The 27,358-nt window shown below is 41.0% G+C and overlaps 1 protein-coding gene across 2 annotated transcripts; it reads left to right on the forward strand.

The window, feature by feature from the left end:
• mre11a (MRE11 homolog A, double strand break repair nuclease) lies at positions 1 to 26,538 on the forward strand. Of its 2 annotated transcripts, XM_028961624.1 has the most exons (20): positions 1 to 78; positions 160 to 201; positions 279 to 411; positions 3,153 to 3,313; positions 5,441 to 5,528; positions 6,970 to 7,111; positions 11,625 to 11,739; positions 13,307 to 13,492; positions 15,046 to 15,217; positions 17,231 to 17,311; positions 20,478 to 20,607; positions 21,242 to 21,351; positions 21,807 to 21,974; positions 22,518 to 22,577; positions 22,849 to 23,041; positions 23,235 to 23,324; positions 23,397 to 23,437; positions 23,564 to 23,625; positions 26,020 to 26,089; positions 26,386 to 26,538. In XM_028961624.1, the coding sequence occupies exons 2-20, from the start codon at positions 182 to 184 to the stop codon at positions 26,425 to 26,427; spliced, it is 2,064 nt and encodes a 687-aa protein (XP_028817457.1). In that variant the 5' UTR covers positions 1 to 78; positions 160 to 181; the 3' UTR covers positions 26,428 to 26,538. The 2 variants fall into 2 exon arrangements, with proteins under 2 accessions (XP_028817457.1, XP_028817456.1); XM_028961623.1 differs by lacking the exon at positions 26,386 to 26,538 and having other exon boundaries at positions 26,020 to 26,330.
• The last annotated feature ends 820 nt before the right edge of the window (positions 26,539 to 27,358 follow it).

Consider the following 27,358-nt stretch of genomic DNA (forward strand, 5'->3'; position numbering starts at 1 on the left):
CTTCCCATCTCCGGGACTTCCGCAGGAGGGAAATTCACGACCATCTAAGTCCCTTAGGACACTCTCTGTAGCTCACATGTAAGTGATAAGTGTTTGGTGTCGATACGTGGCCAGAAATTGGAGCTATTATTAAATCTAATGTTGGATTCTTTTTTCCAGAATCCAATAGTTGTCAACAAGAATGAGCTCGTCAGAAACTGTGTAAGTAGTCAGGCTATGTAGGTGCAATATCATCCTGTTTCCTAGTCCAGTGTGTGATGTTGTTCTTGTTTCCACAGGGATGATGAGGACACGTTCAAGATCCTTATCGCCACAGACATTCACCTGGGTTACATGGAGAAGGATGCTGTCCGAGGAAATGACACCTTCAACACTTTCCAGGAAATCATGAAGTGTGCTAAAGAGAAAGAGGTAAAGTCATCTACCACCATGAGAAAACATGCTGCTGGCTGCTGCCACCAGTTTACTTGATTTAGGTAAAAGGACATATACTTCTTGAGAAAGCAAAGTCCCGTGCATTTTAGTATCATTCAAATATACTACAAATATTACTGATCAAAGTAACTTAGTGAAATTTCAGTGATATATGTCATGAACTGACTGAATTAGGAAAACCATGATCATAATACCAGTGTTTGTGATTTGATCAATTCTTCAGTGTGATGGCTGCTGGCTGAGAGAGTTATGTTTATAGTAAAATGCAGTATATTGCAGTATATAGCTATTCCATTGCAAAAAATAGATGGAATGCAATTGCATAAAGAAGTAGCACAAAAAAGGCAGAGGGTGTTACTACTGGAATTTGGACAATACTTTAGTTATGGAGATTAGCGGAGCTTAAAATGTACAATTACAATAAAGTTTCAAAATTCAACATGAAAAACGTTTCAGTACAAATAGAAAAAAAAAAAAAAATAAAACACTGTAATACATTTTGCTTTGTTGTGCTCAGGATTCTGCTGATGTTGTTAATGTCTTTCTGCCATCCGCCAAAGTTTATGAAAGTGCTTCTCTTTAAGGGCTTCTCCAAAGCTTTTGTAAGGAGTAGAAGAAATTATTTTACGTATGTATCAATCAATCAATCAATCAATTTTATTTCTAAAGCACTTTAAAAACAACACAGTCGACCAAATAATGGTCATCCCAACATCTCAAATCAGAATAAAAGCCAAGAAAAAAGGATGAGTTTTAAGAGAACTCTTAAAAGCAGAAAGTGATTCTGCCTGCCTAATGCACAATGACAATGCATTCCATAATCTCGGGCCTGTTGAGGCAAAAGTGCGGTCACTCCTAAGCTTTTTCCTTGTTTTAGGAACAACAATGTATTAATATACACATACTACCATTCAAAAGTTTAGGGTCATTTACAACTATTCTAGTTTTTGATGGGATAAAATTGTTTGGTGCTCTAAAAGACATTGAATGATCAAACCTCCAGTCCAGAGTCCATGTTGAAATCGCTATTAATTAATGTAGAGGGGACAATTATTCTTGACTGATAATGTAATGCTGTGTTCGTTAATTTAAGTGCGTCACTAAAAGCGTCATTGAATTTTAGAAAAACAGTTTTACTGATTGAAGAAGCAATAAAATTCTTCATTATTACAATATTTACTGCAATAGAAAATATGGGTTTGACTACATCATAAAACCTGGTTAATGAGTATTCATTCTGTATGTACTTCTGAATGCTGTATTATTTAGCAATTTCACAATTTATCAGGAGCAGCATTTGAAAAACCAACATGTGTGTGTAATTTCACAGACTTTACTTTACTTTACTTTATTTAGCAGACGCTTTTATCCAAAGCGTCTGCTTATGCCATGGATATCTGAACCAGGTGTTTTTTCTGCTGTTTGTGGTGTCAGGGGAGCGCGCATCACAGACATACATGACTTTGTGATAGTGGAGATTTTTAGTCTAATGAGTAAGAGAACATCCAGTAAAATTCTTTGAATGTCTGTCGAATACAGGACCAACTGTTAAAATTACTAGATTATCAGATTATCAATGGCGCACCACTCTTTTTAACATCCTGCTCCTCTGTGGGCTCTGTGCTCTTATCCATTATCCAATAGTAATGCTGCAAATAGGCGTGGCTTTGCACGTGATGCAGATATTGCAGGTATAATCAAAATCTCTCCCGTTGGCTAAATTTATATTGCATACTGTTTATGCTGCATAGTACTAATTGACATGAAATAACAACCCATCCAACCCATACTTGAAAAAAATCTATTTACAGATGTCCTTAAATTAAGTTATGTGTAATAAAATGCAATGTCACAGCTATAAGTATTTAACATGCTTACTGGTTTTTAATACTTCATTTACATTACATTTACAGCATTTACCAGACGCCCTTATCCAGAGCGACTTACAATCAGTAGTTACAGGGACAGTCTCCCTGGAGCAATTTAGGGTTAAGCGTCTTACTCAGGGACACAATGGTAGTAAGTGGGATTCGAACCCGGGTCTTCTGGTTCATAGGCGAGTGTGTTACCCACTAGGCTACTACCACCCTACTACCACCCTACTTCATGACGTCGGGGCTGTGTGCTCATCCCTCTCTACTTCCTCTTCACACATGACTGCATGAATGAAGTATGGATGATATAATATTAAACAGTTTGTGCTACAGCTAAAGTACAGTGCACAGACATGCAGACAGGCAAGGGACAAAGACCTAAAAACCCAGCCACCCACCCCCTTCCTGTCTGCATGTCTATGTGCACTGTACTTTAACTGTAGCACAGACTGTAGTTCTCGCCGCTTTTCATCCGGGGGTGTTTGAAATCCCGGAGATTGAAAACTCTTCCTGTTCCATGTTATGTGTTGTAAGACCTCTGTCATATGTAAAAAATCGACTTCACAAACCTGGGATTAAACAAAAAAAAAGCATAGAATAATACAAAGACAGGAAGAAGATTGGCAGTGTGACTACAATCACAGGCACCATCATGTTAAAATCTAAAAGACCCTCTCAGATTTAAAAGATGGAAAGATCTATTGAGTCAACAATTTTGTCTTAAATGGACTTTTTGTGCTGCTGTAGTGATAACAGGAATGTGTTAGGTTTGTTTTTTTAAATGTATGGTATTGTTAGATATGTGAGTATCGAAAATCAGTAACTTGTCTGTTTTCTCTACAGGTGGACTTTGTGTTATTAGGTGGAGATCTCTTCCATGAGAATAAACCAACTCGTAAAGCCCTGCACAGCTGCATTGAAGTTATAAGGCAGCACTGTATGGGGAATAAGCCAGTCACCTTCCAGATCCTTAGTGACCAGGCTGTCAACTTTAGCAACAGCAAGTGGGTATACTACATACTACAAATCACCATAATATGCCTGCCAGCTTGGTTTCTGTCCTTGCAAAGTCTTACTAACTTAAAAATATATATGAATTTAAGTGACCAAATATTTTAATCTGTCTGTTATTAATACACAACCATTATTTAGCTTGGTACTCCCAGCTAGAGGTGTGAACCTTCACTGGTTTGATTCGATTACGATCGTCAGTGTGATATTTCGATGCATCACGATGCATGCAATACATATTCTACATGGTCACAGGATGCTTTCAAATACAAGAGTCAAGGTCTCGTACACCTGTGTGGATGCTTTGATTTTCTACAATGAGCAGAAAAACGGTCTGTGTTCAGTGCGCGCTCCCCTGACACCACAAACAGCAGAAAAAACACCTGGTTCAGATATCCGTGGCATAAGGTGAGCGCGGATTTTTTTTGCTCATTGTAAAAAATCTAAAGTTGCTTTCAGACTGAACATGCCGCACTTACCAAAAATATGCATGTTTTTTTTAAACTTCCCGTAAGACGATGTTGTGTTGATCTGTGGACACTCAGAGAAAGATCAGATTTTCTTTCATTCCCACTTCATGTGTGTGTTTCGAAGTGGTAGAAAGAACACTTTCTCGCTCGGATTGTATTGGTTGCACAAAAATACATCACGGCCGCAGGGGGTCGTGCAGCGTGAAAGTCCGACCCGGAGTGGCGCTGTACTCAGATCAGGCTGCCACAGTCACTACCGTCTCTACTTTGTAATGCAAATTTTTATACCGCCACCAGAACATCGCCAAGCAAAGTCATTATGAGGTAATTGGTTATGTTGTGCACTGCATCATGCAATATTGTCCACGTCTGCATTGCGGTGCATCAATTATACGATTCATTTCAACACCCCTACTCCCACCCACCTGAGGGAGCCCTTCATATACAGTATATAAGGGCACACCACACACCGCTTGTCATTAATATACCACTTCCTGTTAACTTTCTAACATGTCCATAGCAAAGGCACTGCAGCAGGTAGTTGTATAATAGCAGACACATGAACATGTAGCATAAGCATATACTGTCACGCTGGTTTGACATGGCGAGGCAGTAGATCTGGAACGATGGCTGGACATGGCGAGGAACGAGGACGCATATGCATGACGTCACAAAACAGGGGTCTTATACATGGTGAACAGGACAGGGGAGACATTGCAATGACCCAAAGGCCAACAGACATGAACATGGTGACTTTATACAATCAGACACCGGTGAAAACGATCAGGAAACATAATACAATCATGAAACATAACACAGGACGAACATGAAACTCTGGTCCGAATCCGGGACCCGGAGTTGCCCCTTTAGGATCGCATCATGACATATACCAGATAAAAGAATATCTGGTCAATTAAACTGAAAGTGAACTTTCTGTCACACCATAAAAGCCAGTGAAATACCAGGTATTTGTATGATGCAAGTGATTTTATAGCATTTTAGGACTTTCTATTTTCAGCTGTGGAATTTACATGAAAAACATTGTCAGAAAATATTTAAATGCTTTAAACACTGCTTGTTCATATATTATCATGCATTCCCTCTAGAATTCCAAAATGTAATTTTGTGATTTTTAAAATTATAATGACTTTTTCTGCACAGGGCACCAAACAGCCTACTTTCTTGTCCCATGCTGAGAATTTATTGAAAATGGAAAGTAGTGGTGGCCTAGTGGTTAAGGAAGCGGCCACCGGATTTCACATTGTTTCACAAAACATACTTGTTTTTATAATGTTCAAAATGAAAAATGAAAATGCCCAGTGCTTTCTAACAGTTTTTGGCAAGCGCCTTAAAGTACTGAAAAAGAATTTTGAATTAAGCCTTTTTTACCTTTTTTATTTATTTATATGGTCCATAATGAAAATGTGCACATTAACCCAGTTTACCCCTACTTAATCAGAGGACCTTTTTCGGAACTGTTTGCATGTGAATTGTTAGCATCTGGTTAGGATACTGCTTGAAAAATGCTAAACGCCATAAATGTAAGTGTAAAAAAACTAGGCTTTGTTGCATCCCTGCATAGAACAATGCTGTCAGCGCCCTGCCGCTTGTGTGTAGTTTGTAAATTGTTCTGTTTGTCTGTGGTTATAGGTTCCCATGGGTGAACTACCAGGATGAGAATCTCAACATCTCAATCCCCATTTTCAGTGTCCATGGAAATCATGATGATCCCACTGGAGTAAGTTATGTGAATATTACAAGTATATTAATGTGTGTGGATTAACTTGATGCATGGATCATGTTGCATGTGAAATTTTAAGTAGTGTTTAATTATGGATAATAATGGATGTTACACACACTGATCAGTCAGTTAATCAGTTTCCACTCGCTTGTCGTGGAGCCAGTGGGCTGAGCTGGTCAGACCAGACATCTCTTACAACAGGAATGGTCTCCAGCCACTTTATAAATGATATACTAAATAATGTGTTATGATCGTTTAATCTTTAATATGTTGCTTAAAATGATAAGATATGGCAAAAATAATAAGAGAAATGTGCTAGCTTGTTCAAAACTGTCTATTAACATGACATATGGGCAGGACTGGTAATCTTTCCTCTCACATTTAATAAAAATTGTAATTATTTTCCATAGCTGCTGGTAATTAATTTAATGATAGCTTAACATTAGGGGTGGGAATTTCCCAGGACATCACAGTGCACAACATGGATCGCAATTTGATTATATCATAGTATATTGTGATACTATACATATTTGTCACGGCCAACATACCACCTCTAGCCCCCCAGAGGAAGCAAGATCAGCCAGGGAGACAGTGACCTGGAAGCGGAAGTGAGCGGGGTCAGCATCCAGAATTAAAGTCAGGTGGCCAGGTTAATTCTCAGAGACTCTAGCCTTCTTAATATATGTATTGATCAATAGAAATATTATCACGCTCCTCAACGACTGTTCATAGACATCAGTTCAACATTCAACACCATCATTCCTCAGCACCTGGTCGAGAAGCTGAGCCTGCTGGGCCTAAAAACTCCCTCTGCAACTTGATCTTGGACTTCCTGTCTGAGAGACCTCAGTCTGCCCAGATTAGGACCAGCATCTCCAGCACCACCACACTGAGCACTGGAGCTCCTCAGGGCTGTGTGCTCAGTCCAATGCTGTTCACCCTGCTGACCCACGACTGTGCAGTGATGCACAGCTCCAACCACATCATCAAGTTCACCGATCACGCAACCGTGGTGGCTCTCATCAGCAAGAACGACGAGTCAGCCTACAGAGAGGAGGTGCAAGGAGATGATTGTTGACTTCAGAAGACAATGGAGGGACCACTCTCTACTGAACATCAACGGATCTAGTGTGGAGATCATGGAGAATACAAAGCTCCTCCAATTTCATCTAGAAGAGAACCTGTCCTGTGCTCTCAACAATGCATACAGCTCTTTGTCTTCAAATGCAAGCCAAAAACGTCATCATGCAATGCAAAATGTGCCAGCTCTGTCAGACAGAGGGGTGCTAAGTAGAGTAGCCTGTGTATCCCAAACATTACATTACAAACTGATCAAGAGCGTTACAGTCTCATGCTCTAGTATTAAGTGGGCGGGGCGATTTATTTCATTTCTGCAATTGAAATAGTGTGTTCACTCAGCACCGTGTTTACTTAACAGGTAGATGGGCTGTGTGCTCTTGATGTCCTAAGCGTTGCTGGGCTGTTGAACCACTTTGGCCGGAGTCAGTCTGTGGAACGAGTGGAGATCAGTCCACTTTTACTGCAGAAAGGAAACACCCGCATAGCCCTGTATGGCATTGGTAAGTCACTGCTGAGTTTTCTAGTGTGCATCAAATGTGCATACATTTTTGTTCCTCATGAATTTACACTCAGTACAGTCAATGACAGTACACAGAATTTAGAATTATTTGCAAATTAATATAAAAAAAAACAACTCTGAAATACTTAGTAGAAGCACATTTTTTGGGATGTGCTTTTTGAGCACACTTTTATTTGGGAATTTTCTGAGTATAGAATAGAGTACAGAGTGTAGAATTTTGAATTTACATATTTTTAGCATTAGGCATGGCAAATGGTTGCAAAAGGGGTGTGAATTCTTTTCATCATTTCAAATGTCTAAAACAGGGACTCGTGGGTTCATCTGTCTAGTCAGTGCATCTATAAGTTTAGAGTGGTTATGTCTTTTGGAGAAAAGTCGGTTTGTCCTTGTTAGGCAGTGGTGGCCTAGCGGGTAAGGAAGTGAACCCATAATCGGAAGGTTGCCGGTTCGAATCCTGAACTGTGAAGGTGTTACTGAGGTGCCACTGAGCAAAGCACCGTCCCCACACACTGCTCCCTGGGCGCCTGTCATGGCTGCCCACTGCATGCTGTGCCTTCAAGCCGGCAACCTGCCGGTTACGAGTCTGTTTTCGTACCCACTTGGCCAACCAGGAAAAAGAATCTTGCAGCTCGAAGAAGATTTGGAGAACTTAGTTGTTTGCATCTTTTATATCTTCAGCATTGGTTACTGCCTCAGGGCTGGTGTTGGACAGATGGCGAGAGATGTTAGGTGGAGTTTGCATTTTGGGGCTAGGCCAATGCACTAGGGGAAGAACCCTGATTATTACACATTAAAATATTTAGTGTTTTGTACACAGCATAAAATACATTTTACCAATATATTTAAATAAAAAAGGGCCAGTGGTAACCTAGCAGCCCAGTAATCTGAAGGTTGTTGGTTCGAATCCCGATCCGCCACTGAGGTGCCACCGTCCCCACACACTGCTCCCCGGGTGCCTATCATGGCTGCCCACTGCTCACCAAGGGTGATAGTTAAAAATACAGAGGACACATTTCATCAACAAGAACAACATTTATTTCTTATATAGCCCAAAATCACATACAGTATGTCTCAATGGGCTTTGACAGGCCCTACAGTTGACACCCCCCACACTTGACCCTTCTGCACACAAGGAAAAACTCCACACACAAAAAAAACTCTAGGAGAGAGAAAAAAAAAGAGAGGAAGAAACCTTGGGAAGGTGTGATACAGAGAGGGACCCCCTTCCAGGGTAGAGTGAGCCTGCAAATGTCAGTGCAGGGTTGGATATGATATAATGATAAGTCCTAAGGTTGTAGGGTTGGAGAAGTCCAGGATGTAGTCAGTGTCATGGTCTAGATTACGTGTCCATAATTATGTTACTGGTCCATTTGAAGATCCCTGAAGCTGTAGTTGTAACGGTGGTGGTGGCTGTGGTGACCCTCTGGTTTGTTTCATGTTTTGTCCTTGTAAAGCAGTTGTCAGGAACCAGGATTTATTTGCTGGTGCACTCATTTCACTGTGTGCACCGTGTGCTGTGCTGCTGTGTATCACAATGACAATCACTTCACTTTCACTTAAAAAAAAAAACATGATGGTTGGATGCATGCTGGATGGTTGCTCAGTCCTGACAAATTTGCTTTGTTTCTGAGTTTATGACTGATTCCAGTGTGAAGAGACTGTGACCTGTGTTTTAGGGAAAGGTCAGAGTTATCTTGGTTTACACCTGGACAGGATGTCATGCAATGGAGCACTTTGTCACGTACATAGTCATACACGGTATGATATGCAGTGAAATGCTTTAGCGACTGCTATAGACCTCAAAATTGCAAATATTGTTCTTGATATTGTGCTGTTCGCACATGTTAAAATAAAGCAGAAAAAAATAATTCAATTCTAATTTAATATTTGTCAGTGTGCAAGTTCGGGGACACCGTTGCAGACAGTACAGGCCACTTCCGCTCACTTCCACTTCCGGGTCGCTGTCTCCCCGGCTGATCTTGCTCACTCTGGTGGGCTGGAGGTGGTATGCTGGCCGTGACAATATTCTAATCTGATCAGTTAATGGTTAATGTTCAGTTAAAAAACAGAGGTTGTAAAGTGAAAGTAAAGTGAAAATTTGTGCAAAATTCTGTTGGGGTCGAGTCCAGAAGTTATTGAAGGTGAAGTGCTGGAGTGTATTGGAGTTGTATGTACTGTTGTTGTTGAGAGCTTGGATAGCCTGCGGGAAGAAGCTCCTCCTCATTCTCTCTGTGTTGGACTTCCCTGATCGCAGCAGAGAGAAGAGTCCATTGTTGGGGTGGGTGAGGTCCTTCACTATCTTCCTGGCCCTGGTACAGCACCGTTTGCTGTAGATAGATTGAAGGTCAGGGAGCTTGGTACGGATGATTCGTTCGACTGATTGAACCACCCTCTGTAGGGCTCGCCTGTCCTGCATGGTGCTGTTCCCGAACCAGGTTGAGATGTTTCCCGTCAGGATGCTCTCTATGGTGCAGGAGTAGAAGTTCCTGAGCACCTTGGAGGGCAGTCTAAAGTCTCTCAGGCGTCTGAGGTGGTAGAGACGCTGCCGGGCCTTTTTCATCACGGTGTTGGTGTGACACGACCATGACAGGTCCTGCGTGTTATTAACATTGAGGTATCGGAACCTGTCCACTCTCTCCACTGGGCTCCTGTTGATGACAGGAGTCTGGTAGGTCCTCTCCTGCTTGGTACTAGGGCTGCAACTAACGATTATTTTAATAATCGATTAACCTGTCGATTTTTTTTTTTATTAATCCTTGAATCAGATTTTAAATAAAAAACAAAAATAAACAAGAAAAGCATTCATTTCCAACCCTTTATTCAAAAACAGAACCAAAATCTTTAGAAAGTGCACAAACATGTTGCTCCTTGAGCTGCTATAATAATAATAATACAATAAAATAAAAATTGACTAACACAAAAAACATACACATGTATGCTTTACAATAAAGTGCCACCTGAGCTGCCAGAATGATAAATAATTTATAAAAAAATAAAGAACAATACAAATCAGAAAATTTTACAGGATTTGTTTGAATGTCAGAACTTGTTTTCTACACTACACTGCAGATGCACACACTCGCAGACGCACACACTCACAAACTCTCACACTGACACACACACACTTTACACAAACTTAGTAGTTTTGTCCTGATTTCAGTCCAAATCTCTAAAAAATCTTAAATCAAGATACATTTACTAGACACATGAAATAGCATAAGAAATGATGTCTTGTTTTCTGATAAAACATCTCAAAATTAAGTGATTGTTTGTTTAAAACAAGCAAAATTATCTGCCAATGGGGTACGAAAACTAATCTTAATGAGATATAATCTCAAACAGAAGTTTTAAGCATCACTTAATTTTCTCATGCCATTTTTCTTGTCTAGTAATCTTGATTTAAGATTTTTTAGATATTTGGACTGGAAACGAGACAAAATTACTAGGCAAGAAAAGCTTTTTTTGCAGTGTAGCTATACATGACAACAGATTGAAAAACGAATGGTCCAAAAAAGGCTAGTGAATAAAAACATGTCTTTAGTCTTTTAATGCAAAGTAACTATAGCACCCCTGCTTTACTACTGTTATTAACTTGTCATGCCTGTCAAGATGGATGACGGGTAAACATTTACATTTACAGCATTTATCAGACGCCCTTATCCAGAGCGACTTACAATCAGTAGTTACAGGGACAGTCCCCCTGGAGCAACTTAGGGTTAAGTGTCTTGCTCAGGGACACAATAGGCGAGTCGTCCACGCGGAGACGCAGAGAACAGACCGAACGCTGTTTCATCCCCCCTCCACACCTGTAGGTGGCGCTGTAAGTCCCCGTCTAGTTCTTCTCCGCGGCGAGTTAAACACCAGCACCAGGGATATTACGTTCCTCACTTCAAAACGGAACTAAAGTAGGATTCTGTAGCGACTTCCCCTGCTGCTGAACTCCCTTCCTCCTCATCAAACACGCGTTTCAGGTGCAGGATCATTACCGTGGTGCTCCCGTGCCGTGCCATGTCGCTTTTGCATATTTTCGTGCAGATTTCTGTGCCTCCGCCATGTATCTGTCCTCTATACCTCCGCGTTTTCTTTTTGCTCCGCGCTGTCTATGAGGCGCCAAACTCTGCTAGTATCTGTGCGCGAGAGAGACCGAGTGTGTTCACTCCGCTCCGCGCTCAAATAAAGTTTTTTATTTAATAATCAAGCGTCTCCGCCTTGCGCGACATAACGAATCGCTTAGGAAATTCGTTGCCAACTCTTTTAGTAATCGATTTTTATCGATTCAATCGATTCGTTGTTGCAGCCCTACTTGGTACTAAAGTCATCTATCAACTCCTTTGACTTGCTGACGTTCCTAGCTTTATGAACAAAGAATGCTCAAACATTATTACATCCTTGTGTGTCCCCTACATGAATAATTGCATAATTTTTTTATATTTTAAAGGCAAGTTACAGTAAGGCAAGTTCATGGGATTTGATGTGCTACTTTTTGTTGATAGGTTCCATCCCTGATGAGCGGCTTTACAGGATGTTCATTAACAATCAAGTGTCCATGCTCCGCCCTCTAGAACACGACAGCGACTGGTTCAACATGTTTGTCATTCATCAAAACAGGTACATGCACACACACTTTCATTACATCACAGCTGTCAGTATTAAATATTCTCATATTTCGTTAAGATTCACCAGTACTTTACATATACTTTCAGAACATTTATCAGACTCCTTATAAATTCTACTGAAAAGTGTGCTCAAACTTCCAGCCAGAATAATTAAGCTTGATGATGGCTGCCCAAAGCCTCTGATTGAAGTGCTCATTAAGGGACGTTCAAACAAATATTAGTTTCGTGGATATATATATTTCATTCTGTATGTGTAAAAATAACCAAAATTATTTAAACTTTTGCATCAAATTCTTGTACAACCCAATTCCAGAAAAGCTGGGACATTCCTTAGTTCTCATTTTATTCACATTAGTTCAGACTTTCCAATCACATGAGCCAATATTTTATTCATAACAGATGTTCAATCTGGGAAATTGTACACCTTTATCCAATAAATAAGCTCAAATCAAATCTGCTGCCAGGTACAGGTCCCAAAAAAGTTGACACAACTGGAAAAAAGTTTTAAAAGATTCATCTAGCAACTATTTGAGTTATCTTACATTAGGACTAATATGTAATATGATGAGCTATAAATTGATGTCTTAGAATGGCAGATGCTCTCCAATCTGTGAAAGAGTGTGTAAAAAGGAGGATCTCTCGATGTCAGTTTCAAAGATGATCTGGCTTTGGTCGCGAGAGTACTCTGTGCACACAGTATCTGCCATTTGTCACCAGTGTTACCCTTTTTATTTTCCCCCGAAACTAACTTTTTTTAAATTCTGGGATGCCTTTAATGATTTCCCTGAATATGCTTAAATCCTACACAAGCCCTCTTTCTTCTCTCTTCCATCTTTATTTACCTGGTTAAAAGAGGGCCCTTGCCAATCTTTGCCCCTGATGCATCACCAGTGTAATATGGACCATCTTCATCCTCTTCTCCCGTCTGTTCCAATGTCAGTCTAACTGCTGCTGATCTCACCAAATAAAACACGGAACAGCATCACCTGGTGGACTAAATTTGTATACAAAATATTAGAGGTAGGGTCAAATCTATGGACCTTTCCTAATATCAATCAGACATATAATGTTGAAATGTAAAATAAGAGGCTGGAATTTTGCTTACATCTTGCTCTTGTGGTGTATAATGTATAAATACATTATAATTTTTCTTAGTCTAGCACCCAACACTCTCCGAGCATGTTCTTCAATGACAAGTCTAAGCCTTATCAGGGCTCTTAGTTTGTATACTTGATATTCTATAGAAATCGAACGAGAATTGCTGGTGTCTTCCCATTGTAAGTCGCTTTGGATAAAAGCGTCTGCCAAATAAAGTAAAGTAAATAAAGTAAAGTTGTTCATTTCTGCTTCTCGTTTCCACTGCTGTTTTTTTAGTAGCTCCGCCTCGGTTTATGTTTACGCTGTGTGAGAATTTTTGGCAGGCCTTCCAAGGATACTAATGAACGTGTTGTTCAATCTAAACCTTGCCTTCAGCCATTAAGCTCTGAATGGGTGAAAACCACTTAATAACCACGTATTTTCTATGTTTTTTAGTATGTGTGTTCATATGTGTGTTACAGGAGTAAACATGGAGCAACTAACTACATCCCAGAAAAATTTCTCTCTGATTTCCTGGATCTGGTTGTGTGGGGCCATGAACACGAGTGCCGGATTGTGCCAGAAAGAAATGAGCAGCAGTTGTTTTACATCACACAACCTGGCAGTACTGTGGTGACATCACTGTCACCTGGAGAGGCCATTAAAAAGTATGTACTGCATGGAATTGCATGACAGTGTGGTGTCTCTTGTCCTGGAAGGGCACCTGGGTTTACCCTAATTTAAAACTGAATTAACCACTGACTAACGTAGGGTAGAACGGGGCAGTGGTGGCCTAGCGGTTAAGGAAGCAGCCCCGTTGCCGGTTTGGATCCCGATCTGTCAAGATGCCACTGAAGTGCCACTGAGTAAAGCACAGTCCCCACACACTGCTCCCCGGGTGCCTGTGCTCCCCGGGCTGCCCACTGCTCACTCAGGGTGATGGGTTAAATGCAGAGGACAAATTTCACTGTGTGCACCGTGTGCTGTGCTGCTGTGTATCACAAGTGACAATCACTTTTAAAGAACAGCTGAACTATGCAGGGATGCCCTATAGGTACAGCAAAGCACCGTCCCCACACACTGCTCCCGGCGCCTGTCATGGCTGCCCACTGCTCACTCTTTTTTTTTTTTTTTTTCTTCGTTTCTTCTTTTCATCAGTCCCTCCAAGACTTCACTGATTTTTTGGCACAAAGTGCCTAGTTTTAATTCATTCAAAATTCCTTCATTTAGAATAAAAGAAGCACTGTCTTTAGCATTTTTTGATAGTAAATGTGAGATGTGAGTAAATGCCTGATCTGTGATACCTGTCTGACAGTACAGTGCTGTTCAAATTTTGGGATGTTATCACACTGTACCATGGTTAAGAACTGTTCTACGAACTATTAGAAACTAGAAGGATAGTGGGGAACCATCATCTTCTTTGCGATCACTGACGCTTTTGGTGAAATCAAATCCCAAAAACAAAATGAACAGCTGAACTCATGGCTATGTTGGACAGTGACGGTATGAAAAATTCTACACACACAATGTGAAGGGAATATACACTGAATGACCAGGTAATTCCATCAGTGAATTCCTTCTTCTCTGATTCCAAAAAGAAAATGCCAGGATTAATCAGACTCCCAATAGTGAGAAAGTGGTTCAGGGAGCATGAGACATCATTTTCGCACATGGATTGAACATGCTGGAGAAGAATTTGATTGTCCAGGTTTTAGCATGAAATGAATGCAACTCTGGAAGGAAATAAATGTTAATTGAAAAAGGACACCACTATTGAAGGGGTTCAGTGCATGGCTACAAGAATAATTCCTGGCATTTACATGCAGAGGGTAACTGAGATGAATGTGTTTATTCTGTAGCACAGCATATTAATGGATGACATGATCCAGGTATACAAGATATAGACAATGCATAGATGCAGTTCCCCCAAATGGTCAAAGCAATTTCCTAACTCCTGGCCTGTATTATTGTGTTTTTAGTTGAACTGCTGGTGATAGATTTCACCACTTGAGATACTCTGTCCCGTTCCTATGTTGCTGTAGGTGTTGGTTGGGCTTCAGCCAACATTGAGTTAGCATTGTGTATGCTCTGTTTAGTACAACTGAACATTATGGGTCAAATTCAAAATGTCGAATTGTTTTTAAAAGCACACCATGTTTATTTGACCTTTACAGGTATAGCTGTATAAATGTGTAATATACGTGTGTATGTGTTTGTATAGGCACATTGGTTTACTGCGTGTTAAGGGACGTAAGATGCAGCTCCAGAAGATTCCACTGCAGTCTGTTCGACCACTGTACATTGAGGACATCTGTCTTTCTGAACTTAGTCATCTTTTTACCCCAGACCAGCCAATGGTCAACCAGAAGATTCAGGCCTATTGCCAGGAAAAGGTACATGCTAGTGTGCACACAGACAGAATGGCATTTTCTATGTTGAGCTTGTTCTTCAGACATATGGATCTCATCTGCACTACAGAGTAACGTGGATTGGATGCAGCAAATCTGAATGAGCAAATGACTTACACTGACCATAAAACAACCTTCTTAATATTCTCTGGATTCCTTCAGTCCAATAAAAGAACTGACCAATCATGTTGTTCTCAGTACAGTGAGGGAAATAATATTTGATGCCCTGCTGATTTTGTATGTTTGTCCACTAACACAGAAATGATCATTCTATGATTTGAACAGTGAGAGAGTAAACAACAACAAAACAATCCAGGAAAACCATTTCAAAATGGCAAAACTGTTCTTGCCAATCACAGAGGTCAGATGTTTCTTGTAGTCGGCCACAAGGTGCATGCATCTCAGGGGGGATTTGGTCCCACTCCTCTTTGCACATTCTCTCCAACCCATTTTCAATACCCTGGCTTAGGGACTAAACTAAAGATTTGGTCCCACCCCGTCCATCCTCCCCAAGACAACGTGGTGCAGTTGTCTTGACCCCAATGCATAATGTTTCCACCTCCATACTTGATGGTGGAGATGGTGTTCTTGGCAGCCTTCCACTTCCTCATTAGCAGCATTCCGCCTCCTCCAACACAATGAGTTGAGTTGATGCCAAAGAGCTTGGTTTTTGTCTCATCTGACCACAACACTTTCACCCAGTCCTCCTCTGGATCGTTTCGATGTTCAGTGGTAAACCTGTACACATGCTTTCTTGAGCAGGAGGAACTTGCAGGCTGGAGGATTTCAGTCCTTCACCGCCCGCTGTGTTAGCGTTTTCATGGTCCTAATTGTCTCTAGATCATTGACAAGTTCCTCCCGAGTAGTTCTGTGCTGGTTCCCCGGCGTATTCATTATGATTGAGACTTCACAAGGTGAGATATTGCGTGGAGCTCTGGAAAGATTGATTGCTTCTATGGACTGGTGTCCATAGAGGTGACGAGTATACAGGTAACGAGTTGAGAAGCTCCCAATCCTAGGGGAAGTGCTGATCTAGCAGTTAAGGAAGCGGCCCTGTAATCAGAAGGTTGTCGGTTCAGATCCCGATGTACCATGGTGCCACTGAGGAAAGCACCGTCCCCACACACTACTCCCCGGGCGCCTGTCATGGCTGCCCACTGCTCAAAGCAGAGAACACATTTCATTGTGTGCACCATGTGCTGTGCATCACAATGACAATCACGTCACTTTCAATGTCTGTTCCTTACCTGTATGAATTACAACTGGGAGCCAGAAATCTTGCTAATTTAAAGGTGAAAAAATACTTATTCATTCATGAAAATGCAAATTATTGTTCTGTCTCTCACTGTGTAAATAAACCTACCATTGAAAATGTATCATGTCTTTCTTTCTAAGGGGCAAATTTATATAATCAGCAGGGATTTGCAAATATTTTTTCCCTGACTGTACAGCCAATTCTTTTGTCCTTGATTTTGCCTGGAATATTAAACAATATACATATAAATTAGACTAACAGGTTTTCATGCTAGGATTTGGTGTTGCATGGTGACTATTTTACAGCATTCATAATGTAGCAGATGGGTGATGGTGGATAAACAGAAAGATTGCTTCGGTACTGAGACTAACCATAACACTATATTTGTATGGGCCGTTCATATCCTATCCTAATGGTTCATGTTTCTATGAAGGGTATTTACATCAGACATAACAATCTGCTTTGATTATCGGTAGAACAGGAAGAGTAAGTAAAAGACCAGCTTGACCAATGCATTCATTTACACGTTACATTTTTTCTTAATTGAAACTGGTTCAAGTTGAGCTTTATTGCCATTTCAGCTACGTACATGTAAGACTGTACATAGTGAAACAATATTTCTCCAGAATCTGGTGCTCCTGTAACATTTAAAGTATTTGGCACCTTATATTACGTTCATTTCACTGGTTTGTCACTGTCTGTCTCCTTTGTTTGTCTGAATGTTTTTGTGAACACACCTACAGGTGGAGGAAATGTTAGATGAGGCACAGCGCCAGCGTCTTGGGAGTCCCCAAACTCCAGACAAACCCCTCATTCGCCTGCGAGTAAGTAAGACTTCCATTCAGGGCACAGTGGGCAGCTTTCATTTATAGAACTTTTTCTGTATATATCTTGCACTATTCAGTAAAGTAACTCACAGCTTCAGATCAGCTGTTAGTAATGTTAATAGCAGCTACTCTGCCTAAAGAGGGGTGTTAAGTGTAGTTCGGATGGACACATTAAATGAAGGTCACATTTAGTTTGTTACAACATCAACCGACACTTTAGAAAACTTTTTTGCACCGTGGCAGGGGACATTATGCACTGCAGGCCACCCAACTGTCCATATGTCCACACAACTTCATCCATTGGTCCATTGTCTACTTCAGATGAGCTTGTACTCACTGTGGGCATGGTTGACACGCTGTTGCTTTAAAAAGTTTGTATTAAAGTATTCAGACAATTTAATTGTCAATGTCTCCTTTAATTGACTGTAACGTCCTGTCTGACTGCAGCTTCAGGTTGTTTAAAAGTCATAACAACATCTCGACCAGGTATTTAAATCTAATTTTCCTCCCCTTCTTGATGCAATAAGGCCGACCTGGATCGCTGGGCTTTATTTCCTCTGTCTTGGCTTGGCAGAATTGCTCTTGTTAAAATGAATGTGCTACCTAGCCTACTCTATCCACTACAAATGATCCCTATGTTGTTTATTCAGTAAGGTCATTAAGGCTCTGGGAGCTGAGTTCATGTATTAAGAACAAGAAGAAAATGGCAAAATTACAGATGATTTGGTCGCAGGGAGGCCTTGAGGTTCCTAATGTTACACAATCAACTTGCTGTACATATCAGGGTGATAACAGATTGGTTCATATCTGATCCAAGTTATATCTGGTTGGATATTGAGTACTCCCCGTCCAAATACCCCAATGGAACTTGTAAATAACTCAGACATTGCTAAGTAACCCTATTACTTTAGCTTCCGTCCGAGCGTGCAAGTCTATTCGAGTTTTGGAGGGCCGTTCTAACACAACATCTCCCCTTACCCCCATTTTAAATCATCCAGAATTTCTGCCAGGTTGTATGGATTATGGCTTTAAGATGTGGTACAATATGGGACTTTCGAGGCCAGGAGATCTGCTGGATGGTCAAACCCTACTATCCTTTCAACAGCTGCAACAAAAAATTAGACTGGAGAAAGATTATTTTTTTTAGTGAGACATTTAATATCCAAAGATACAACGCTACTTTCTCACAACACCATCTCTCATGCGGAGAGGGCTGTGTCTTCCCAATTGTCTAGTAAACATGTCAGTGCCTTTTTCTAAAATGTTATCCCTTCATTTATGCCTTTAATCTACTAAACAGCCCTGGGAGCGGGATCCTGGTATTAATATTGAAGACTCACAGTGGGAAGAGGCATGGTCTGACAAAAAGGATTCTACGGTCTCACCTAGGGCTGCAACAACGAATCGATTGAATCGATAAAAATCGATTACTAAAAAAGTTGGCGACGAATTTCCTAATCGATTCGTTATGTCGCGCGAGGCGGAGACGTTTGATTATTAAATAAAAAACTTTATTTGAGCGCGGAGCGGAGTGAACACACTCGGTCTCTCTCGCGCACAGATACTAGCAGAGTTTGGCGCTTCATAGACAGCACGGAGCAAAAAAAAAAAAAACGCGGAGGTATAGAGGACAGATACATGGCGGAGGCACAGAAATCTGCGCGAAAATATGCAAAAGCGACATGGCACGGCACGGGAGCACCACGGTAATGATCCAGCACCTGAAACGCGTGTTTGATGAGGAGGAAGGGAGTTCAGCAGCAGGGGAAGTTGCTGTTGTCATGTATAGCTACTCTGCAAAAAAAGCTTTTCTTACCTAGTAATTTTGTCTCGTTTCCAGTCCAAATATCTAAAAAATCTTAAATCAAGATTACTAGACAAGAAAAATGGCATGAGAAAATTAAGTGATGTTTAAAACTTCTGTTTGAGATTATATCTCATTAAGATTAGTTTTCTTACCCCATTGGCAGATAATTTTGCTAAACAAACAATCACTTAATTTTGAGATGTTTTATCAGAAAACAAGACATCATTTCTTATGCTATTTCATGTGTCTAGTAAATGTATCTTGATTTAAGATTTTTTTAGAGATTTGGACTGAAATCAGGACAAAACTACTAAGTTTGTGTAAAGTGTGTGTGTGTCAGTGTGAGAGTTTGTGAGTGTGCATCTGCAGTGTAGTGTAGAAAACAAGTTCTGACATTCAAACAAATCCTGTAAAATTTTCTGATTTGTATTGTTCTTTATTTTTTTTTATAAATTATTTATCGTTCTGGCAGCTCAGGTGGCACTTTGTTTTTTTTTTTTTTTTTTAAAGTCTATATTTGGCAGCATACATGTGTATGTTTTTTGTGTTAGTCAATTTTTATTTTATTGTATTATTATTATAATAGCTCAAGGAGCAACATGTTTGTGCACTTTCTAAAGATTTTGGTTCATCCGCCACCACAGTGGATCTGCAGCCAGACCATATTTAGATTGTCTGGCTTGGAAGAGAGCGTGCTGCCACGGTTAAATGCATTGGTGGAAGGAAGCTAGTTTGCCTATAAAAATTAATTTGCTGCATTGTCGTAAAAAATGCTGTTCTCAAGCCTTGCTTTTAGTCTGGAATTTCTAGATATATAGTATATAGGGGCAGTGGTGGCCTAGTGGTTAAAGAAGCAGCCCCGTAATGAGAAGCTTGCTGGTTCTAATCCCGATCTGCCAAGGTGGGGGTGGTAGTAACCTAGTGGGTAACACACTCGCCTATGAACCAGGTGACCCAGGTTCAAATCCCACTTACTACCATTGTGTCCCCGAGCAAGACACTTAACCCTGAGTTGCTCCAGGGGGGGACTGTCCCTGTAACTACTGATTGTAAGTCACTCTGGATAAGAGCGTCTGATAAATGCGTAAATGTAAATGTGCCACTGATCCAAGCATCGTCCTCACACACTGCTCCCCGGGTGCCTGTCATGTCTGCCCACTGCTCACCAAGGGTGATGGTTAAATGCAGAGGACAAATTTCATTGTGTGCTGTGCTGCAGTGTTTCACAATGACAATCACTTCACTTTCATTTAGTAATGTGCACAATTAGTTCATTGACTTGTGAATTGAAACAAATGGACATAAAAAATTTGTTTATAGAATATTTCATTATTAATGCTTCACATTTCTCCTCAGGTGGACTACAGTGGTGGTTTTGAGGTGTTCAACAGCATGCGCTTCAGTCAGAGATTTGTGGAGCGGGTGGCCAACCCCAAAGATATCCTCCACTTCTTGAGACACAAAGAAACTAAGGACGGTGTTAAAGGTCAAGCTCACATATTTAAACACAAATACACTGTTTAGTGATTGATTGCACTAATGATAGCGTGTGCTAATAGCAATATGAAATGAAACTTGGAGTGTGTATTTTAAACACATTTTATTCCCAGAATGTTTTAAATCATTCAGTCTTTTGTTAAACTACTAAAAATGCATGCAAATATTACCCAGCATTTGTTAGAAGTCAAATTGAAAGGCCTAAACCTGCTGGCAAACTGTGTACGGTTTGTACCCAGAAGGAGAAGCAAGACAGAGCAAAGCATATTAGAAAGTATGGCAGTAAGTACACCAAATTTGCAAGGGTTTGAATCTAGGATAGTGCCATACTGCAGGCATCCCAAACACAGGATAATTCAGCAGGCAGAGAAGAGAAACATATATTCCTCAGTCTGTGGAGATTTGAATGAAATGGCATGTGTTAGGGTGGTAGTAGCCTAGTGGGTAACACACTCGCCTATGAACCAGAAGACCCAGGTTCAAATCCCACTTACTACCATCATGTCCCTGAGCAAGACACTTAACCCTGAGTGTCTCCAGGGGGGACTGTCCCTGTAACTACTGATTGTAAGTCGCTCTGGATAAGGGTGTCTAATAAATGCTGTAAATGTAATGTGTTTCAGGTGAAGCAGATCATATGGATTTTGATGCACTACTCAGCAGACCTTCATCTGATGTGCTTACACTGAGAGTGGAAGACCTGGTGAAAGAGTATTTTCAGACAGCTGAAAAGGTGTGTATGCGTCTCTATGTATAATGGAATTAGATTTGTATTACTTTCCAGATGTGAAGAAAATGTGCAATATACAGAGTGTCTTTTGTGGAGCAGGCACAGTTTCTTCAACATCTAGTAATTTTAGGCCGTAATAAGGAAAGGTTGTCATTGCTGCTTTTTTGGACAAGTCCTGCTGGGTGAGATGCTGCTGAAGGCCCAGATGTTTGGTCTGGTCAGCTCAGCCTGCTGCTATCCAGACAGATATAATTTAACACACTGGCAGACAAAACCAAATAGTGAAAGCAACTGAGTATTGCCCTGGACTGTAGAATTCTGTAGGCATTCATATTTTCTCTGGTGTGTGTGTGTGTGTGTGTGTGTGTGTGTGTGTGTGTGTGTGTGTGTGTGTGTGTGTGTGTGTGTGTGTGTGTGTGTGTGTGTGTGTGTGTGTGTGTGTGTGTGTGTGTGTGTAGAGTCTCTCGTTGTTGACAGAGCAGGCTATGGGGAAGGCAGTGCAGGAGTTTGTTGACAAGGAAGAGAAAGATGCCATAGAGGAACTCATCAAATATCAGTTGGAGAAAACACAGAGACATCTGAGAGAGAAACACACCGAACCAACGGAGGAGAGAATTGATGAGGAGGTACACACCCTGATATTTACAGTGGATCTGTAAAATAAGCAGAAGAAGTGGGCATGGGACGTTCCAAAAGTGCCTCAATACATTTCATGAATGAATTTTTGTAATTGAGAATTTTGAGAATTGTTATTAATTATTCTAATAATTGAAATAGACTAAATAAATCATAAGCCCAATTCATTAAAAAATGCATTCAAAAACCAAAAGGTGTTTTTATGATGCTATTTAACTGTACACTACTTTTGCAAACCAGACTTGCATAGAGGCAGTCACAAACACAATAAAATAACTTCATGGCATATTAAATATTCCCCCTCCCATGCAGTGATTCACTTACTGAAGCTGTTAAATTCAAATATAGTCAGGTAAAAAAGACCAGAGAGCGTGGTGACTTGTTTGTCTATGGTATAAAACCAGTTAATACTAGTTAACTAGGGGGGTAACTAGGGTCTGTTTTTATTTCATATTGTGTATACTGTGAAATCCTCTTCAATGTACAGTTGCAACCAGTTAGCAACCCCATATGTATGAATTTGTGTGTCTCAGATCCAGCGTTTTAGAGAATCTAAGAAAAACTCTGTGGAAGAGGATGAAGAGCTAAGAGAGGTGAGTTAAGCACCTCACACAGCAGCTATGCATACCAATCCGACAGTAGAGGATCAAAATGCAAAGTGAAGAAACAGGAGTGTTATGCCACCTGGTCTAGGTCAGATGACAAGATAACAAAAAATAGAAAGTAGATAATTTATTGAAAACTGCATTTAACTGCAAAACACTCATGATGATGGTGTTGATTCACAGTAGGTCTAGTCTGTGGTACATTTTCATATGTAACAATATCTTATGCTCCAGTGTGTGTTGTAACTGTGTGCATCAGGCCATCAGTCGGGCTCAAGCCCACCGGATCCAGGGTCAGAGTAGGTCTGCAAGAGAGGATGAGCTTGACCTCTCTGATGAACCATCTGATATTGCCATGGAGTCAGATGATGATTATAAAGCCCCAGCTACTCGTGGACGGGGTTCAAGAGGCAGAGGTCAACCTTCAAAAGCTAGAGGAAAGAGAGGGAGAGGTAATTTCACATACATCACAAATTCTCATCTCTCATGCTCATTTAATTAGTTATTACTTCATTTGCATTGGCAGTTTCTGTGTTTGAAATTGTCTGCAGTCATGTTCCTTCCTTGACCACTGCAACATTTTGATTTGTTGCTTTTAGTCTCAACACTTTCTGTGGCATTTTACAGTAAAATTCTTCTGTTCAGGTATCGCCCAGTCTGAACAGAGATCAACAACCCGGGGCCCCAAAAAGCCTCCTCTTCAGAGCCCTGTCAAAACCAGGAACATCATGGATGGTGAGCCGTACACATCATACACATAAACATACACTGCTTGCTGCAATACTTCATTTTCATGTTCCTTTGCAGCCTTTAGATCGGTAGGAAATACGAAAGCACAGCATGACCAGGTACATCTTTTGCTCTTTCTCAGAAACACACACACACACATTAATACATCAAACAACTCTTAAGAACCTCTGCACACACAGATACACGAACATCATGCTTATTCACATGCATCTGGACTCATTCAGGTTGTCATTGAAGATGACTCAGATGAAGAGAAGTGTTTCCTGAGGTCAAAACCATCACAGAGGTGTGTATTCTTTTATGTGTTTACAGACTATGTACATTACCAGTCATAAGTTCTTAAGCACCTACTCATTTATGGGTCTTGCATTTTTTTCATAATCGAACAAAACTGAAAATACAGGACTATGTATTGTGATGTTATGTAATTAATTAAATAAATCAGTAAATAAATCGTTATCATTCACTCTTTTTAATGAGCATCTCATGATGAGGACAATAGTGAACAAATAGTGACCTAATCAAATCACTTTTTTGTCACAGGTAGTGCAGTGCATGTAAGTGAAATTCTTGTGTGCAAAGACTTTAAAATGTATTTTCCAAGCACTATTGAAGATGAAAATAAAATAATTCTCCCATACAAAGGTTTTGCCCCTATTCTCAAGAATGAGGGATATACAATAAATACATAGTTATATTAGTCCTGGTTGGTCTTCTCAGAGCACTGCACTACTCTGCAGGGAGGTCACCAGATAGGAAATGTCCTGAGGATGCTGGGGTTCATGACAAACCTCTTCATTCTTCTGAGAAAGAAGAGACACTGCCTTGAGACACATGACCGTTCATGGTCGTGTTGCATGCAGTGGCGAGTGTAGAGTGAGTAAAGAACAGGGCTCAGGACCTACCTAGTGTCTGTCTGACTGGAAGTTGAAGATCCAGCTGCACAAAGACTCAGTCTTAAGGCAACAATGGTGTTGGATGCTGAACTGTAATCTACAGCTTTCCCTGACCAGCCTCTTAAAGCATTTATTTCGAGTTGAGACAGTTGAAGATTTAGGTATGATGATGGCTGATTTGAAGTAGGTAACAAACAGGGAGAGTTGAAGCTCAAATATACTCCAGCTGAGCTGCACCTGACTTGTGGACATGTTGATCCAACTGATCCAGCTGGGGCTCAACACCTCACTGTGTAACTGGCTGTTGGACTTCCTCACAGGAAGACCACAAGCAGTACGGGTTGGCAGTAGCACATCCTGCACCATCGTTCTAAACACGGGGGCTCCTCAGGGATGTGTGCTGAGCCCCCTACTCTTCACTCTGCTGACCCACAACTGCACTCAGTCACACTGCTCCAACCTCTTAATCAAGTTTGCGGATGACACGACTGTGGTGGGACTCATTAATAACAGGGATGAGTCTAACTACAGAAGCGAGGTGAGCCGCCTGGCCACGTGGTGCGGAGACAACAATCTCTCCCTGAATGTGGAGAAGACGAAAGAGTTGTTGACTTCAGGAGAGGAAACACTCAGCATGCTCCTCTGACCATCAACGGTGCATCTGTGGAGAGAGTGAGCAGCACCAAGTTCCTGGGTGTGCACATTACTGAGGATCTCTCCTGGACAAATAACACCACTGCATTGGCCAAGAAAGCACAGCAGCGTCTCTACTTCCTCCGCAAACTTAGAAGAGCAAGAGCACCAGCCCCCATCATGTACACATTCTACCGAGGAACCATCGAGAGCATCCTGTCTAGCTGCATCACTGTGTGGTTTGGAGCCTGCAATGCGTCCTGCCAAAAAACTCTCCAACGCATAGTCAGAGCAGCTGAGAGAATCATCGGTGTCCCTCTCCCCTCCCTCCAAGACATCTACAGTACACGCCTCACCAAGAAAGCCCTCTGCATAGCAGCCGACCCCACCCACCCAATGCAAACCTTCTTCAGCCTGCTGCCATCAGGGAGGAGACTGCGGAGTCTCCAGGCCAGGACCAGCAGACTGAAGGACAGCTTCACCCATCAGGCTGTCAGGAAACTCAACTCCCTCCCAGCTCTGCCCTCACTCCCCTCACTCCCCTCTTCTGCTCCACAAACTTTCTGAACTCTAACACACACACACACACACACATACACACTTAAACTGACCATGCACCAGTCACTCTGTGCAGCTCTGGTCTGCCAACTACCTCACTTGTCACTTTGTTACTTTAAACTTACCTCTGTTGCACTACATGGTTTTGCACTCTCCACCATGTGCCCTTATTTGTATATGGTGTTTTTTTAATTGTATTTATACCTTCGTATGTAATGTTACTGTTTTGTATTTAATGTTACTTGTAAGCACCATGGGTCTGAGAGTAACGTAATTTCAATTCTCTGCATGTCCTGTACATGTGGCAGAATTGACAATAAAGCTGACTTTGACTTTGATGTTCACAATACCATTAGGTTTGGCACTTTGTGTATTCACCCTCCTAAAGCTCACAAGGTCATCTGTGGTGTGCAACATCTGGCAGTGTTTCCATAAATGGAGCTCCTTGGACAGAGTAGTCCCTGCCATATCCTCCAGGTTGTTGGACAACCAGTCCCTGTACTCTCATTTCCTCATTCTTTTCTGGAGTCATATTCAGTGTTGTCCAGAGTTATCAGATGAAATGGTTCACAACAGTGTGGTTTCATTTTCAGGGCCAGCACTTCATCATCCAATGTAAGGGCTTCACAGAGCCAGTCATGTCATAGAATTGATGTGGATGAGGTAAGTAAATCAAAGAAAGTTCTCTATTACACCCCCTGGTTGGGCATGTACACTCTAAAATGCCTACACACTTTAGACACACTTTACTTAAAATGTTTCAAGGTCATCGAGTGTCGATTGTACCCCTCAGTTTCAAATGACACACCCAACATCTGCTCACACTTGTGTTAACTTCCATTAAAAAAAAATTTCCACTGACAGCAAGAAAACACTTAGGCTTTCTTTTAATGGGCTTTATTTAGTAGTCACTAGTGTCGTAGGTCTTGATGCTTTTTTGCCTCTCTTCCCTCTGTCAGGATGAGTTTGATCCATTTAAAGCTGCTGGTGGCCGCAGATAGCCTGGAGAACTGGGTGCTTACTGGGTCAACATTGTAAATTGAATAGTTCCCTTCTCCATTTTGGATTGCTCTACACCTAAAAGAATAAAAGAAGTTTTGTATTGTTTGTGATTGGTTTGCTGATTTCTTTCTTCTGCATCTCCACAACATACTCTGTCTATCTGTATTGTTTTTTAATTTTTTTTTATAAATTATTTGTTGGAATTTTATATTTGGCAGATGTGTAGCGATTCTTCTTCTGCGTTGTGTATTTTTTTTATTTTGCTCATCAAACAGCAAATGACACCTAGAGATTTGCTTAACCACGTGTATTCTGCACAACATTTACATTTTTACATTTACATTATTTACCAGACGCCCTTATCCACAGTGACTTACAGTCAGTAGTTACAGGGACAGTCCCCCCCTGGAGACACTCAGGGTTAAGTGTCCTGCTCAGGGACATAATGGTAGTAAGTGGGGTTTGAACCTGGGTCTTCTGGTTCATAGTTGAGCGTTTTACGCACTAGGCTACTACCACAAAAAGCAAAGTCGCATCATAACATCGTGTCACATATCACTTCTCCTTCCTGCGCCTCTCTCTACATTATAAGAACATGCACATACAAAATTTTCCTAATATGTACATAATTCATAATAAAAAACAACATTCTGTGCACCAACCCCACGTACCTCTTACAGCCCACGCCATGTGTTCAAGAGAACGGAACCGGGTCCCCGACCCACTAACTCAAGGGCACGGCCGCTGCCATACAATTGTTGTGGGGTGATCAGAGCTTTATAACTCACATAACTTTTTACAATAACCATGAATTGAACAAATAAAAAATACGTATTTGACATAACCAGAAACACTAACATACTTAGATATTCTACAATTAATTAAACCTTCAGATTGTCACTATAATTCCCTCTCATCCAGAAAATAAGA

This window comes from Denticeps clupeoides, chromosome 19 (assembly GCF_900700375.1).
Source record: "Denticeps clupeoides chromosome 19, fDenClu1.1, whole genome shotgun sequence".
Classification (NCBI taxonomy): domain Eukaryota; kingdom Metazoa; phylum Chordata; class Actinopteri; order Clupeiformes; family Denticipitidae; genus Denticeps; species Denticeps clupeoides.

Bases quoted from the DNA above. Each gene is read 5' to 3' on its own strand.
- mre11a (XM_028961623.1), top strand. From the start codon at position 182: ATGAGCTCGTCAGAAACTGT. The intron at 7,112-11,624 runs GTAAGTCACTGC...TTTTGTTGATAG, and splicing joins CATAGCCCTGTATGGCATTG to GTTCCATCCCTGATGAGCGG. The intron at 17,312-20,477 runs GTAAGTAAGACT...ATTTCTCCTCAG, and splicing joins AACCCCTCATTCGCCTGCGA to GTGGACTACAGTGGTGGTTT.